At 49.9% G+C, this 17,127-nt stretch overlaps 1 protein-coding gene across 1 annotated transcript in view; it reads right to left on the bottom strand.

Moving 5' to 3' along the window:
- Positions 1–17,127, bottom strand: part of pard3aa (par-3 family cell polarity regulator alpha, a) — a 350,702-nt gene that overhangs the window by 157,914 nt on the left and 175,661 nt on the right. Inside the window, exons 13-15 of the mRNA XM_080020374.1 lie at positions 13,796–13,984; positions 13,062–13,232; positions 1,083–1,230 (exon numbers count right to left, since the gene is read on the bottom strand). Of these exons, the coding sequence (XP_079876500.1) occupies positions 1,083–1,230; positions 13,062–13,232; positions 13,796–13,984 (508 nt within the window). The remainder of the gene's footprint in view (positions 1–1,082; positions 1,231–13,061; positions 13,233–13,795; positions 13,985–17,127) is intronic.

Below are 17,127 nucleotides of genomic sequence, written 5' to 3'. Positions count from 1 at the left end.
CCCCCCCCCCCCCCCCCCCGCCCCGTCCTCCAAACTTTTACGCTTTTGCTCGTTTGCTTTGCCGCGACGCCGGCGCTTCCCAGAGAGACAGTTTTGTTTATTTATTTATTTATTTGTTTGTTTGTTTATTTGTTTATTAATTGATTTAGCTCGGCGGCAGGAAGGAAGGAAAGTTGGGGAAAAAAACTCGAGATTTGTCAGCGCCCCCGCGATGGATGTTTGTGATCGCATGACGGCGTTCTGTGATCCCCGACAGCCTCGGGGAAGCGTGGAAAGTGGGAGCGGGGCTGGGGGCTGGGGGAGGGAAGGACAGAGAGGGGGCGGGAGGGGAGAGAAAGCGAGATGGATGGAGGGAGGGCTGACTCAGACGGGGAGAGACAGAAAGAGAGATGACAGGCAGAGGATCCCCTATTGATCCGGAGACTTAATTAACCATCAGATGCCACCGAAAACCGCCCCTGATATCCGATGTGGAGAGCCGGGAAGGGGTGAGCGGGGGAAGGTGGAGTAGGGGATGGAGGGGAGAAGGGAGCGTTAAGGAGGGGAGGAAAGGCAGAAGAAAGACGGGAAGGAAGGAAGCAGGAGTCATGAAGGAAGACACAAAAGAGGAAGACTGGTCCAATGAACACTGGAGTAGGAGAAAGGTCTGAAGGAGAAGTTCAACATCAACCCGACTGCCGAGTCCGAAGCACTCGCAGGGCCCGGATCCGAGCCCACCGAGCGCGACGGGAATTGACCCGGATCAGGCCACGGGGACGAGGGCTCTGAGTGACATCAAACACTCCTCAACCCCCGGGAGGGTTTTTTTTTTTCCCCCCATTGTTCTTCACGGACGGAAGAACAACAGATGGGGGTTGGTGAACGTGACGACGTCGAGAGGAGGGGAACGCGGGGGCACTTCTGAAAACGGGTTTCTGCGGCTGAGGTGTGGGTGAAGACGGCGGCGGAAACCGCCGAGGGCTTGGCTTTAGCGGATCGACCGCCCCTTTTCGGGAGAGGTGACGTCACTGCGGCGGATGGAGAGCGGGGCGGAGCGACGGAGAGAGGGAGACGGGGAAAGACGGAAACAACGTCCGACTCACCCATGCGCCCCACGGCGTTGGCGCGCGGAGCGGGACGGTCGTCCAGGCCCTGGATGTCCCCGTAGAGCGAGTGCGAGATGCGTCGCTCCCGCTCGTCCGTCAGAGAGGTCATCGACTGCTCCAGCACTGTCGGGCTGCCCGGGGCCTCCTGGAGAGACGGGAAGTGAGTGGGGGGGAAAGTGAAAGTGAGAGTCAGCGGCTGGAGGGGGAGGAGGGCCTACAGAAAATGCATCGACACAAACTGACAGGCGCACGCGCTCGCACACAAGCGTAAAGGGGTTGTTAAAAAAAAAAAAGTAAAAAAAAAAAACCACCGCGACCGTACGCGTCTCCATCCGTGTCGGTACTTTCGGTGTTGAAAAGGGCTCTCACGGTACGGCGGTCTGAGCTGGATGAAGCCCGATGGATTTCCCGTCGCCCAACAGACAGCTGTCTCGCACAATGAGCGCGGCGACATTCGCCGCGCGGTCGATGAGCTGCACCGCTGACTACCGGGGCCACTTGATGCATGCGGTCGGAATCATCTGTGGTCTGGGGCTAAGCAGGTTTTAGGGTTTGCTAACCAACCGCTCACACCGTCTGACTTTTATTTTATTTTTTTTTTAAGGATCCAACGAATGCGGGTTTATTTTTTTTTTTCGAGGGCTCTCGCCGGCTTAGAATAACCGTGACTGACAGATACAATGAAACCACCGCCGAAAGAAAAAGGAAACGATGAACATTAATAACGTAGTTTTGGCAGCACATGGGAAAAATTGAGGGAGGAAAATCTTCAGCCCCGGCTTTATTTCCCAGAATTCTTCGGAGGAGCTGGAGGGCCGCCGAGGGAAGGGAAGGTAAAGAAAACAAGAAAAACACAACAACAACAACAAAAACCCGCACAGCTCCGCTCTGTACCACGAGCACCGTCGACAACACGTGGAAAAGAAGGTTCCGGCTCACATTAACGTCTTGTTTTTTTATTTCGTTATTGAAAGAAACAAAACGAGTCGGCGTGAACAGAGGGGGGGAGGGAGGGGGATTCGAGGAGCGTGAAGGTGATCCTCTCTCCAGCGCGCCGCTGAATGGGGGAGAAGGCTGCCGTGAGACAGGCCTGACCGGGTGGAGGAATTTATCGGCTGTTTAATATAAATGAGGGCTTTAATGAAGTTGGGAGCGCGGGACTCTTATCGGGACAGTGTTGTGATAAGACGAAGGGGAGAGAAAGAGGAGTCACAGTGGCTGTGCGTGGGTGTGCAGATATCTGTATGCGCGCGCGCGCGTGTGTGTGTGTGTGTGTGTGTGTGTGTGTGTGCGTGTGTGTGCGTGTGTCGAGGGAGGTGACAGGTCACTGCAATTACAATCAATGCCGTCGTCCCTGCCAGCGTTAGAAAAAAAATAAAAATAAATAGCACGTCTCCCCCTCAATCAGGTTTCATTTGTAAAAATGACATGTCTTTCTCTCCGTCGCCGTCTGAATTTTTTATTTATTTATTTTTTATCCGTAGAGGGATTTGGAGGACTCGTGACGGCCCGCCACTGTGAAATGTTAAGGGAGCGATTTGGAAATAATTTGACAAGGTGTGAGAAAATCTGAGACGAGAACACGGAGGAGGTGAGAGAAATGGCTAAAAAAAAAAAAAAAAAAAAAAATGTGAATGAGACACCCTTCTGTCTGTCTTTTTATGAAAAGAAAAAGACTAAAGGAGATACGGCGAACTTAAAGTAAATTGCAAAGTAAATAAGTTGCAAGCAGCAATACGAGCATTTTAAAGCTTGTAGTAAATTGTGTAATTATCCTCGTCGTCATAGCAATGCAAGTCGTTTGATAACAGGACCTTTAACATGAATGTATGACTCTTTTCTCTGTGGAAAGGCCAGCACATAGTCCGCCATGCTGCCCTATATATCAGAATTGCAAAACGTGGTGTAACCTAAAATGAGCAGTTGAACTGTAGTGATCGGGTCAATGACGATGGGATATGATCATATCTCATTTTGATAGGATCCTCGCCTCATGATTGAAAATGCTATTTGGGGATCGCCGGAAATTCTGCTCATATTCCGTTTGGTGTGCAGGAATGAGTCATAAGATGAACTCACACTGCGTGCAATGTGTTTAATAACTGTACCGTTATCTTACAATCTGCTGCTGAGGCTTACGCTGCGCTTATTCCAAATACCGCCATATGGCGAGATGTTCATTTTTTACAGTGGGATGTATTTGCATCGGCTTTTCAAACAAAAAGATGAATAATGTGGCGCGCGTTCAAACGCATTGAACAGTTCAACCGAAGTGCACGACAATAGGCCGATCAAAGTGCGTCCCTGCATTTCACCGACTTTCCCTGCGTGCGTAGGGTGAGTCCGCCGGTCGTCTCCCAGCTCCCAGTCTCTTGGTCGGTTTAATCCGTCTTAATCTAGTCATTTTCAGAGTGGCTTATCCTGTTGATTTTAGGGAGAGGTGAGGTGAGAGCTCAGCAATTTACACTGAGGCCAGTCGAGATCTGCTGCCGCCCAGGCTCAATAACAGGCCTGTGCTTGCGTGTTCGTCTGAGAGGGTCTTTCTATGTGCGTGTGTGTGTGCGTGTGTGTGTGTGTGTGTGTGTGTGTGTGTGCGTGCAATGCACCTGCGCTATAAATGGACATCTTGCCTGGTGCCCTGCCTCCTCTCTAACCTTGAGAAGTTATTGAGGAGGAAGAATCCCCGCTCTGACAGGGCTGGTCTTAAGCCGTCAGCCGCAGCCAATAACGTCCAGTCGTCAGTCTAATTCCTGGTCGCGGTCTCAGCCTGTTGCTATGGCTCTAATCTGGTCAACCCGTACCGTATTGCAGCAAATATGGTCCTTGCATCCTGCTTCGGGAACATAGGGACAAAACCGCAGACGAGCTACTTCTGTTTCATTTACCTCTCACGTCAAGTTTCAACAAGGAGGAAGCCTTCGGGCCTTTCCAAATCAGTGCCCGGGAACAAAACACTGCAAGACAAGCGAGCTGGAGCATGTGCTCTGACTGATCATACCTCCGGTACAGTTAGTTATTACCATAACTAAATGATCCTCAACCTGTTTCTACCGACCCGTTGAACGAATAAACACAGTCGGCCCGTTCAATTCCGATGAAATGAGCTGGAACCGGTTTCGTCTGTAACCGGTCATCCTCCCGGTACCATTCTACCGCCACATAAGTTGAATTCTGGGAAATTCTCCTCTCACGTCTTTGGTAATGTCCTCCTGTGTAAATTCAGGATATACGGAAAAACCACTCTGTGCCTCCACCTCCGGTCCCAGCCCATTGACAACACATCCGGTTGTCTCGACCCGCATGTTTGCAGCGCTCATAAACACTTCAGGTCTTCGGCCCGAAAGCACACACTTTAGTTTGTCAGGCCTCCGCTGTGCCCAAGCAGCCCACTCAACCGAGTGATTCAATATATTATTCTTTCAATTGGTCCTATAGAGTTCCCCCTGCCGCTCCTAAATGAGTTAGTCCTCAGAGAGACAGCTGGGAATGAGGAGCCGGCAGGCACGGGGTTGTATTTCTGCGGTCTCGCTATCCGCTTTTCTTTGAGTTTGCCCTTATTAGAAAACTGCAACTCCCAGAGTGCTTTGCCCCTCCTCGCTCCAAACACACACAGAACATATGAATTACCCCTGTCCATGATGACATTTGGGGGGTTGGGTCGGCGACCGCTTAGGGTTCTCATCATGATCTCATGGCGGGTCGATCGCTCTCCCATTAAGGCGTCGGGGGGCGAGGTGGAACACAAATCTCCCCGCGCTCGCTTCCTCCTCTCTGTTGTTATGGGAGCACCGCAAACTAATGCTCTAAAGTCTCTGGGCCTCACTCTCTCTCAGCAGTGGTCAGCTCAATACTAATAAAACCATAATTTACTGGGCCCAGCTCTGATTGATAGCTCTCTCGAAGGCCTATCGATCAGAGCCGCTCTGGTCCCCGGAAACCCGTCTTTTGTCAGCCTATCCGCTTCCTTCCCCCTTGTCTCATTGCATAAACGTTCCCTTCCCTATTTTGCGGCGACGCCATCGGCATGAATTACCGCAAAGCTAGTGGCGTACTGAAGAGACACGTTTGGCATGCTGAGGAGACAGCTTGGCCGTTGTTATGTAAGCTGTTACACCACCCCCGCCCCGCCCGCCCCGCCCGCCCTGCCCTGCCCCTTGTTATTTTCTTGTTTCGCTGAGCTACTTTGACTGGCATATCCACTATCCGCGGTGATGCAACAATATTAGTATGGATGCGAGGCACACGCTTTGATCTTAAACCCACCGGCCCCCGTGCCAGCGCCTCATCAGCAGCACAAAGTCGTCTATGTGCATCCATTACTTGACGTCCCTACAGACCGCGTTATTCTTTAACCAGTCAGTCATCCTTCTTCAAAGGCCCAGACTGTTCGTTAGACTTCCGCTCTCGGCATTACGGACCTCGGCGGTGCGGCGGAAGAAGGTACGTGCGTGTACCGCGGCGTGGCTCATTTGTCTTGTGTTTACGGAAGAAACGGCGATCCAGGAGGCAGGGTCGGCATTACCTTAAAGGCGGCCGCTTCTCGCTGGCTTCAGGAAACCGAAAGAGCGGGCGCAAATGAACCGAGATAAGCCAAAATAAGGCTCCTTCCAGTATGGTAAATCCATCGGGCAACACTGCGGCATGTTATCATCCCGAGGGATGTCTAGCAAGGATTGGTTGTTTGTTTAACCATCCTCTAATGAGGACGGTTGGACCCGAACTTGTTTCAAGTGGTCAGCGAGCAAAAACACTTAACTTAACCGCTTTTTGCTCCGGCTTTGAGGCGGTGGAAGCGGAATTATGTGCGCACGCAAAAAGCAAGGAGGGGGAAAAAAAATTATAAATAAATAAATAAAAAAATAGGAACATCTTAATTTCATTAAACGGAATGAAGCGGTTGGGGAGGGAGGGAGGGTAGCGAGCGTGTCTGAGGACTGAAGCGATAGCGGCACGGTCCCTAGGCAGGAGCTCAGCCTGGTGGATTATCACGCCCTTATGGCAGGGGCAAGGCAACGTTTGAAATAGTGAGACTGTGAAATCCAATCTATCTTTGCTTCTAGATATGTGAGGCAAAGATAGCTTCCCCTCCGCCGGATGCCAGGGGAAAAAGGGAGATGCCGGGGAAAAAGTGAGGTGTTTTTTTTGCGGGAGCGCTCAGAGTGGAACACCGCCGGCGCTTCGGTGTTTCCGTTCCGCTGTTTTGTGCCGGTGGAAAAACAAAATGAAAGAGGTCTGTCAGAAATAACCGCTCGTTGCGGGAGATGCGCGCCGTAACTGGCATCCAAATGTATACCGCGTTATGAATTTCAAATCGCCGACATCAATACGGGGCGCGGGCGTCTTTATTTTTCTGCATTGCAAATGGACGATGATAAATATCTGCGGCGGACGAGGGCGCCGGACGCCGTCTAATACCCTCATTTTCCGTTTCGGACGGCGAGCCTATCTGTTTTGGGTTGTCGATCAAGATTCGCGCCATGTTTGCGCCCCGCTGCCAGAAAGAGGGGATCGTAAACTACTCGACGAGAATCAGGAGTAAATTTCCCCGGTCGGGGAGAGCAGACAATTGCAGTGATAGAGTTAGAGTGATAGCTTAATAGACTATTTGCATGATCCATAATACACCTCACTCAGAGGTTCCAGTGCCGATAAAAATCCTATTTTGGGTCCAGCCTGTTTTTCATGAATTATTTAGACAAATTGTGAAGAATTACAAATGCCACAATTGCACATAGCATATGAGTATTCAGCGTGAGGCCAAGGTTTGACTCTTCTTATCCCTCTCAGAAATGTCATAGAGTCGCAATTTTTTTTGGAGTTAAAGAACACTCAACTTCCACGCTGAAATTCAATCGCCGGCGGGAGACGAGTTGAAAGCAATTATTGAAAATGATATGAAACTGCCTTGAAACAAAAATGCAGATCCTCAAACTGGAACTGCGACGTTTGCGTTTGATCCGGTCACACGACGGAGAACAAAAGGCCTCTGAAGCTCCGTGCGGAGGAATAAGAGAAAAAAAAGGGAACACTTGGAGATATGTGCGAAAAATTAATAGAAATTAAATGACTTTGTCTGCACAAATGGAATTGCTCCACCACATGCGAGCATGCATTAGCGAGACTCAGATATAGAAAGAGAAATTACACAGTCCCCGGAGCTGCTCCGAAATTACGACGCTTCCGACAAATTGCCGATGACCAATCATATCCCTTCACAATCTGGGTCAAAGTGACGCTTCTTCAAACGAGGGCCATCTGAAGGAACTAAGCGGAAGGAAGAATGGAGGGAATGTCAATTGTTCTGAATCTGGGATAACATCTTCCGTCATGTATATATAGCCAACCCGTACATGATTGGTTTCATAATAATAATAATAGTCAACCTTCCCTGTGACTTGAATACATCCGTAACCATGAGAAACGGTGATATTGCACCGTCCCCGTAATAATACCAATCATATCCAAAGGCCAAGGTTAATTGCATCAAAAATAGCCGAGGTCGTCCTCCAGCTCCTACTTCAAACCATGAGGTCATCAGCGAGGAGAGTAACCAGCCTGTTGAAACACTTGTCTTTCACAAGGAGAGCGTCTGTTTGGATGGAACTGTCCTCAGGCCCTGAGTGAAGTATGCAAGGCCGCTTATAGAACTCCGCCGTCGAGTGTTTTGTCCGTGTCTGTGTGTGGGTGGTTGCGTGCACAAATGTGCGTTTTCTGTGTGTGTGTGTGTGTGTGTGTGTCTGTGTGTTGATGTTGCGTCTCAGCTGGTCGCTGGAGTGTGTTCCCCCCCCGTGACAATCATCTCTCCTGGAAAAAAAAAAAAAAAACGCGACGGGAAGGGTAACCAGCCTGACATTACCACGCAAGGACACCGCGCACCGCAACCTGAATGACCGCTGTTCCCTTCTATCAGCGGTGGGTCTAATGAACACGCGGCGCCCGTTGATGAGGTTCTAGACCAGGGGTTCTCAAACTTTTTCGGCTGGTGACCCCGAAAAGAAAAATCACAAGGTCTCACGACCCCGTCAGTCCGGCTCGCCGGAGTTCGACAACGGCGCAGCTAAGCACACGTCCAAACCTCAGTGGAGCAGGCACCCCAGGTCATAAGGATTTGAATAAAATCATCGCCATTTTATGCTGCCTTTGTGCCCGATTTGAGCCCTAAAAATCATAATTTGTGCCGCTATGGTTTTTCATATATATTCAACATGATATTTCGTGAGCTGTTATGTAACTTTCCATCCCATCATCATCCAATGTGGCTCGAAAATGGTCTTATTTTGTGCAAGGTTTGTACTTGGGGTGATCAATCGTCCTGATTTGTGCAGGAATGTCCCACATTTTGACCAATTGTCCCGCAACCACGCGGAAAGTCCCGCATTTTGACCGACTGAGGACTGTAAATTGAAATCTATACATTTCTCCATCATACTGACATTTTTTTCCCATGCATGCCGAGCAAAGCGTCGCCTCTTTTGTTGCACTGACGGAATCAGGGACAGGAGTGGGCGAGTGAGTTGCTATGGTTACAGGGACGCGCTGTGCGGCAAAGTGTGCGCACACGCACGCACGCACGCACGCACGCACACACGCACACACGCACACACAGACACACACACACACACACACACACACACACACGTGCTGTCTCTTTCTCTCAGAGATGGGAGGTTCGACTCTTTTTTCTGACTCAAGTTTGTATGAGTCACTCACTAAACAGAGTCGGGTTTCTGAGTCACTCGAGTCGCCGAGTCGGCCATCCAGAGCGTGGGGACTCCTCCACCGGCCTCAGCACCCACAGAGCTTGCGCACCGGAGACTTCCAACGGCCAAGCCGGCTAACTTCCGGTTTAGCCCCCAGCTCACTTGAATGGGATAAAATAGATTTTTAGAAATGTCATCGGGCCGAATAGATCAAATTCTGATGGTGAAACCACCCATTTTGCGGGGATTGTGACTTTAAATGTAATAACCAATCAGAATCGAGTAAAATACAAAATGGGCGACGGAGTGAGTAGCAGGTGGGAGCGGCGAGTCAGTGGACAAGTTAGTGGAGGCGAGGGCTCGTCCCTCCCGAGGCCCTAAAAAGAGTCTGTTCATGACTCGCACATCACTGCTTTCTCTCGGCCTCTTAGAGAAAATGTAGCCTACTAAGAAGTTATTCATTGTGCATTGTGCAGCACCTGAATAATTGAACTGAGAGAATTATTTCAGAAAAAATATTATTTATTATTAATATCTATTTATTTATCTTAAACACATTTTCCTTTATTGTGCATGTTCAGAAAATAACCTGGCAACCCCCGAAAAACATTTGGCAACAGCCCTTCCTCTAAACAACAATAATGTTAACATTGGCCTTTGTGTGGAGTGGGAGTGGGGCAGGGTGGCCTGGAAACAATGCGTCCACCGCAGTCCACCCCCCACCTCTGAGCACATTAGGCTTAGCTGTCGGCTTCCTCTCCCCCTGCAGACAGTGATGGATTTGATTCATTTTAGCGGCGGCCTCCGGTGCTCACACCCATTCAGCCCGGCCCCGACAGTGGCAAACTGCCGCTTGCTTGCTGCTTGAAGCTTCTGTCTGGTCCACGCATGGAGGGAGGGAGGGAGGAAATGGGAGCGGAATGGAGGAAGGCGGGGAGCGGCCGGCTGCCGAGAGGCTAATCCGACATTTAAATTGCCTTTCGGCTGGCTAGTGCTTTCGATTCTACTTTCACCTTTCTCTACACCGGGTCTGTTCACCTGCGTTCTGCCGGGGACCAGATGTTCATCCTGTACCGGCTCAGGGCCCCGGACGGATTGAAAAATACTTTCAAAACAAAGAAAAATTAAATGCAAAACAAAAAAAGCTTTAAATAATGTATTTTTTTTGATAATATTCTCTCAGGTTTCATATTATTCTGCCACTAAAAGGTCCTACAGTACGGCTCTAGCGGCTGTTTAGACGAACGTGGCTTATAATTCCCATTGCATTACGTATCATAGCAGCATGTTTACTGTGTAATAGGCCTTCACGATTGATCTAAGAATCTTAATCGAATAAATAAAATAAATCATATAAAATAGTACAAAAAGAGGGAACTGTCCCTTGGCGTTCCTTGCACAGGTTTCTCGAACAAGCCTTTGGGCCTCATCCCATTTCCAATTCAATGATTCGTCTTGGCCAAGTGACCTATAGTACTATAACTAAAATTTCATATTCTTTTTTTTTTTTTCCCTTTTAGAATGGATGGCTCCAACAATGGTTGGTTATTGGTACTTGAAGCCCGATCGGCATTTGTGAAATGAATGTAAAGTAAGCCCTAACCTTCAGATGGGTTCCAAGGGCCAGCCGGTGTTTGTACGTGGGCCGCATTAAGGCCCGCGGGTGTTTCTGAAATTTATGTAACTACTGTTCAGTACTAACCTTGAAATTTATTCAAAGGGGCGATTAAGGTCCGAGGGCCCCCGCTTGAAACAGGCCTGGTTCAACTACACTCTAGACCTAGATTTCAAACAATTCAAATATGATATATACTGTATATATGTATATGTATGTATACACTGTATTTCTGTTTGTCTGTCTGTGCAGCGCTCTCAGGTCTATCCTTCCATCAGTCTGAGGTGCCTCCCCTTCCAGTTTGTTTTGAGGATAGCCTCCATCGCCCATGTGTGTCTCCCTGCCTGCCAGTCAGGGATTAAAGCTGCCAGCAGAGGGACTGGTTCAACTGATAGCGCCCGGCGACCTTGGGGGCTAAGCTCAGCTGGGAGGAACAACCGTCCTCTCTCCTCCATGCTCAGAGGGACGGGAGGTGTGGATGGGGTAGATGGGGGGTGGGGAGGATGGGGAAGAGGATCGCGGCGAGTGGGCGGGGTTGTCAGGGGGATTAGGCTCAGGAGATGGACAGGGTGTGGCCTTTCGACGAGAGAGAATTGACGCGCGGCAAAAAAATGATAAAATAATGGAAGGATGGAAGGAATATGAAAAAATATAAAATATAAAAACATATAAATAAGAACGAATGATTTTATGGGATTATAAAAATCTCAAAATAAGAAAATATGTCCCAAAATGTTTTCCTCCAGAAGGGAAAGCATTAAAAGTTGACTTCTTTCCCGACAAAATCGCTTTTTCTTTACTCAAGATAAAAACTGAGAATTAACAATTTATTCTAAGTATTTGAAGACAGGTCTCCTCCAAGTGAGCTGAATAATGAATGAATGAATAATTGTATACACACAATTCTAGGCCAGTCAATTTATAAGTTATTCTGTGTGAATCGATCCACCCGTTTTTTTGGAAATATGAAAAACAGACCGAACAGCAGGGTCCGTGTGTCGGCACACCCACATCCAAGCCACTCAGCATCACCAATGTCCAGGTCCATCGAGAGGAGAGGAGGTGGAAAGTCCATAATATATATTTATTTTGAAGCGGCTCACAGAGCAGCGGGAGCGCGTGTGAGGGGGAAGCTGGAGTCGGGGGTGAAGGACGGGGAGGAGGGCGGAGGCTCAGCGTGCTCCTCCACGCTGACACACTGCCACGGGACTCAGCCATCGCCAAATTACAGCTGCGGCGACGCTAATCAGACCTGATCTACAACCTCTGGCTGCAGGGCGTGCATGTGAGTGGTACAGTCTGTGTTTTATGGATGTGTGTGCGTGCGCGCGCGCGCGCGTGCGTGCGTGCGTGTGTGTGTGTGTGTGTGTGTGTATGTGTGTATGTGTGTGTGTGTGTGTGTGTGTGTATGTGTGTATGTGTGTGTGTGTTGCGCTCGTGCTGGATGTGAGGTGGAGTAGTGATTCAGTAGCGTCGGCCAGTGATTCACTCAGGAATCAACACTCTTACTATTCCCTCTGGCACCTGGCATTTTTATTTTATTCGATTTAAGTGGTAATTGACAACATTATTTTGTTTAAAAAAAAAATCACTATTTGACGCTTTATTTATTTACCTGGCACTTTTTAGGAAACAGCCATTCAAGGTATTTGCGTCATGCTTGTGCTCCTCTATGTGCCGCTTACATTGTTGGTGGAGGGGTCCGCCATTACTAGAATAGGCACTAGATCTCGAAAAAAATGTGTGGTGTATGGATTATGGATTTCCACCTTCACTATTCACTAGTTACATTTTCACTGCAGGAAAAATGAAAAAAATAAAAAATACATACAAGTGCAAGTTTCAAGCAGTGGCGAACTTTCAAGGCTTTTAAAGGTCAAAGTATTTGTGCAGGGCTGTGAAATAATAGGTGTTTCATTAAGAGGTAAGACCCACCCCAACCACCAACCACCCCGACCCGCACCCCCACCCAACTCGACTCCACACCCTCCACCCTGAAACCTTTGCTATCACTTGCGTTTCAACGTCAAGGTTTCTGCCTTATTACAAACATCCAGGGGGTTGCACGGGTCCTTCCTTTATCTCACAGCGTTATTTCCCAAGCCTGTCAATCACAAGTCAATGAAGGGCCTCTTAGATATAATTTCAAGGCCCACGGTGGGGCGGGCGGGCACACGCACGCACACGCACACACACACACACACACACACACACACGCACGCGCGCCAAAAAATAATACAAAGAATAGGGAAAGGCGGTATCAACCATCTCACATAGGAAATGGGAGTGTTTGAAGATTTGCATGGCGGTGGTCTCATCCTAAAGGTCTCCCTCTAGCTATCTCAAAGCTTCCAAACCATTGGAGGATTGATAGATTAGGGCCGTTGGCAAGGTAAAGGGAAAGCCACTCTCGTTTATCATTCCCAGCCATAGAATCCCCGCCCCCTCCCCCGGACGTTTTCTCTCTTTGAACCCCCCTATTCTGGTTTCCATTTAAGGCTCTGAAAGTGTTCCATGGCAACACCAGTACACACACACCAATTTTTACCTAACTGGATAATATTGGTTCTATTCCACGGGAGGACATTGGCCGGCCAATCAAAACAGCCGCCTCGTCGGGGTGCCAATTAAGTCTCCGCCGCGGTTCCCCGGCCGGTTTACCTCGTTGTTCTTGGCCACCCGCCGGGCCACGATGAGCTGAATCATCCCCCTCTTGTTGCCCTCCACGGACATGGACTTGCGCAACGTTTCCATCGCGTCCTGGTTCGTCATGTCCAGCAACGACTCCCCGTTGACTGCGATGAGCTGGTCGTTGACGCGCAGGCGCCCGTCCTGCAAGGAAGCCGTTTGGGAGATGGAGAGCTTGAGGTTTGCGTGCATAAAAGTTTGCGCTGCCCTCGCGAACCGGCTCTGAACTCAGCGCCGAGAAAACCCAGGGAAGAAAACGCTGCGGGTATTCAACTTTGTTGCCATATTACTGCTAATTCCTCCTTTGTTATTGTTAATGAATCTCCGGGTTCAAGTGCAGGTTCTCTTTGTTCAAATATAAAAATAAAAAATACATGTTTGATTTTCAAGGGTTCTCTGTTCAAGACAAGAGCTGTTTTCAATCTCAATGGAAAAAGAAAACCAAAAACCAACGTCGGATCTTTGTTGCCGTCTATAACACCCAACAACCATATTGTTTTCAAACGATATGCACGTTTGCCATGGTGACAACTTTACATAAAATAATACGTAAACGTTTACGTAAAGGAATGTGAAGGTGACGAAACAGGTTAAATGCACTGTTTTGCATCTTCAAAAAAGACTTTTAACACGTGATTTTTGAAAGGCGCCGTATGACCCAAACCTTGCTGACGATACAACAATTCGAACATTAAATCAGTGCTCGCCTTGTAGGCCGCCCCGCCGTTGATGATGGACTTGACGAAGATGCCCAGGTCGGCGTGGTTCTCCTTGGAGCGGTTGCCCTTCACGCTCACGCCGAGGCCCGCGGAACCCGAGTCGCTCAGCGGAATCTCGAAGGTCATGAACTCCTGAGTCCCTTCCGGAGTCAACACCAGGTCGTCCTCGTCCGGCTGCTGTGGGAGGGGAGGGGGGGAGAGGAGGGGAGGGTGGGCGGGAGGTTATGACAAAAGAATTGACCGGGAGGAAGAGAGAAAAGTGGTCCCTTCGAGGCAATTATCCTCTCACCCCGGGGGGCCACCCTGCCGAGAACGCACCGCGGAAAGAGAGGGTGTTCCATCGTTATTGTTGGGAATCACCGCTACCGCGGTGGTGACGTTGGGAGCCGGGTTTGTAAAGAAAAGCGTACAAAGGCTCCACGCCGGCTGCACCGGGGCGACCGAGCCCCCTGCCCGACGTGACGCGGACCCGCCTATAGTTTCTCGCCGCGACGAATGAAATTCACAGGAAAAAAAAGACGAATAAGAGCGGGCCATTTACTTTGACACACCCGCTCAGGCGGACGCGGGTAAACACGCGGCGATCGGCGGGGACGGTAGCGCAGACGGGCGGGGGTGCAGGTCCGGGGGGAGACGGAGAGTGACGGGTGAGGAAAGGAGAAGAAAGAGAAACGAGCGGGCCGCTGTCATCGCCGATTGGCCATACCGTCCTTGTAACGGTATGAGCACGTTGTGGGGGCGCGGGGAGGGCCGCGAAAGCGGCGGGTAGCAATTTGACACTCAAACAAACCCCCCCCCTTCAACACTCTTGAGGGATAATTTGCGGCACGTGTGCGGAGCCGTGCCCTCCTCCGACTCATGGCTTTGCGCTTCAAATATTATAAACATTTCCGTTTTTTTTGCCTTTGTTGCCCCTCACACACGGCGGAAAGATCGCCACGATATCAGGGGAGACCTGCCGAGAACCCTCGAAAGAAAATAGTCCATCACAAAAAGAAGGAAAAATAAATTGAAAAATCCATCTACCCCGCCAAACAAACTGCCCCAGTGGCTACAAAGTTAGACTGGCAAGAAGAAGAAGAAGAAGGAGGAGGAGAAGGAGAAGAAGAAGAAGAAGAAGTGACGCCGATTGAGCAAGATTCCTCCGGCTTTCAATCGTGCGGACGGAGGAAAGGTGGGGGGAAAAGCGGTATGAGGGGAGAGCTAATGGTGTGGAGAAAACACCAAGAGCATGAAAGCACTGGCGGTTGTGTTGGTGTCTTACCACCACCCCCCCCCCCCCCCCGCAACACACACACACACACACACACACACACACACACACACACACACACATACACACACACACACACGCAGACACCAACGCGAACATTCTCTGGTTTTAATGGCGTGGCGTGATAAATGGGTAAAGCCTGGTAGAGATTTGAAAGCATTTGAAAAACTATTTCCATTCAGTGGTCTCGAAAAGCTTTTGAACTAGAGCCAAGTGCCCCGGGAAAATAACTCTGAAACGAACCCCTAAACCCCAAAAAAGAACACACAAAAAAGAGGGAGAGAGAGAGAGAGAGAGAGAGAGAGAGAGAGAGAGAGAGCTTTGATCGCCGTCCGTGAAAACCGTGTTCCGAGTGAGACAATGAGGCAGCGAATAGCTCTTCTGCAACTTTTTTTTTAATTTTTTTTTTTTTCTCTCGGAGGGACGGCGTCACTCGGGGCTTGGAGGAGAGCGACGGCATGCGAGCGGAGGAGGGAGAGAGCGCGGTGCAGGCCGCTCCCTGATGGTCCGGATGGCCAGCGCCGAGGCTGTGCGTCGTTATTGCCATGGCAGCGAAATCCACGTGAACAATAAACCGGCAAGAGGGTCCAATCAACCCCGGAACCCCACCGCAAAGCCCTCTTTTAATAGACTCCCATCCCACACACACACACACACGCACACACACACACACACATGCAATGTTCCTAAAAAACACAAGCGAACAAATGTAAGTGTACACCTACCTCATGCACTGAGAAACTCGCAAAAAAACACACGCGCGGGCGCGCACACACACACACACACACACACACACACACACACACACACACACACACACACACACACACACACACACACACACACACACACACACACACACACACACACACACACACACACACACACACACACACACACACACACTACATGCATGCAGATGGATGGGGGCCAGGTGTGTGCCCTTTGCAGCTGCCTGAATAAAGGGTGGGCCAGAAGGAGGAAAATGAGAGAAAGATGGAGCCTGAGCTGCCCCTTTTTCTTTTTTTTTTTCCCCCTCTTTTCTTCTCTTGCAGCTGAGGATTTATTAGGATGCAGCAGTGCGTTCAGGTGGAGGCACTTTTCAACACCTCCCGACTGAGCCCCCTATTCCCCCACCCGCCCGCCTCTCCCTCTCTCTCTCTCTCTCTCTCTCTCTCTCTCTCTCTCTCACTCTCTCTCCTCTTCTCTCTCTCTCTCCTCTCTCTCTCTCCTGACCTGCCCTCAATTTCTTTCCTCCCCATTCAAAATGGCAACGCAGCTGTCTGTGTTGAAACCAGCCACCCGTCCGACTCCACAACCACAACCACCCCTCCCCCTGCCCCCCGGGCCGTGGAATGTCCCCATGCCTGGGTCCTTTTAGCGTACACAGGCCATTAGAATCCATCTAATCACGCCACGTGTCAACGCCCCGACCCCCGCCGCAAAAGGCGATCGTTCTCGTCGGGGGAGGCGAGATCTGCCCAAACAAGGTAAGCGAGGCCATTAGGCGGCGTGGAGAAGTATTGCGAAAACAACACCGCGGCCCGTGAATTATGACGCAGCAGCGCCGGGGCGAGTTCCAGGCCTGGAACTTTGAAGGCATCAGGGGAAAATTAACGTCGACCGTGACAGCCGTTTTGTCAGGTTAACCTTGACTGAACTTGCCAGGTCGTGATGATCGATTGACTCACCGTTGCCAGTGTAGCCCGTGGCAACGGAGCGCAAACACTCTCATTACCCCCCACCCCCCCCAAAAAAAAAAAACTCTCAACAGCTAAAGAGATCTCTTGGATGAAAAGCCACCGAGGCTATGGGCAGAGATCAGTCCTCATCTTTAATCAAGAAAAATTAAAGTGAGTTATGTCCCCGGAAATGCTTCAAACAGTTGAAGAGAACACTATATTGGATAAAGAAATCTCAAACAAGGCATTACTGGATACGAAGTGTGTGTGTGTGTGTGTGTGTGTGTGTGTGTGTGTGTGTGTGTGTGTGTGTGCGTGCCCGTGAGAGTGCACGCTTGAGCGGGAGCGCAGCCGCCCTAACGCGA

This window comes from Zeus faber (genome assembly GCF_960531495.2).
Source record: "Zeus faber genome assembly, chromosome: 19".
NCBI lineage: Eukaryota > Metazoa > Chordata > Actinopteri > Zeiformes > Zeidae > Zeus > Zeus faber.
Note: the sequence above shows the minus strand (reverse complement) of the source record. Positions and strands in the feature narration are given on the sequence as shown.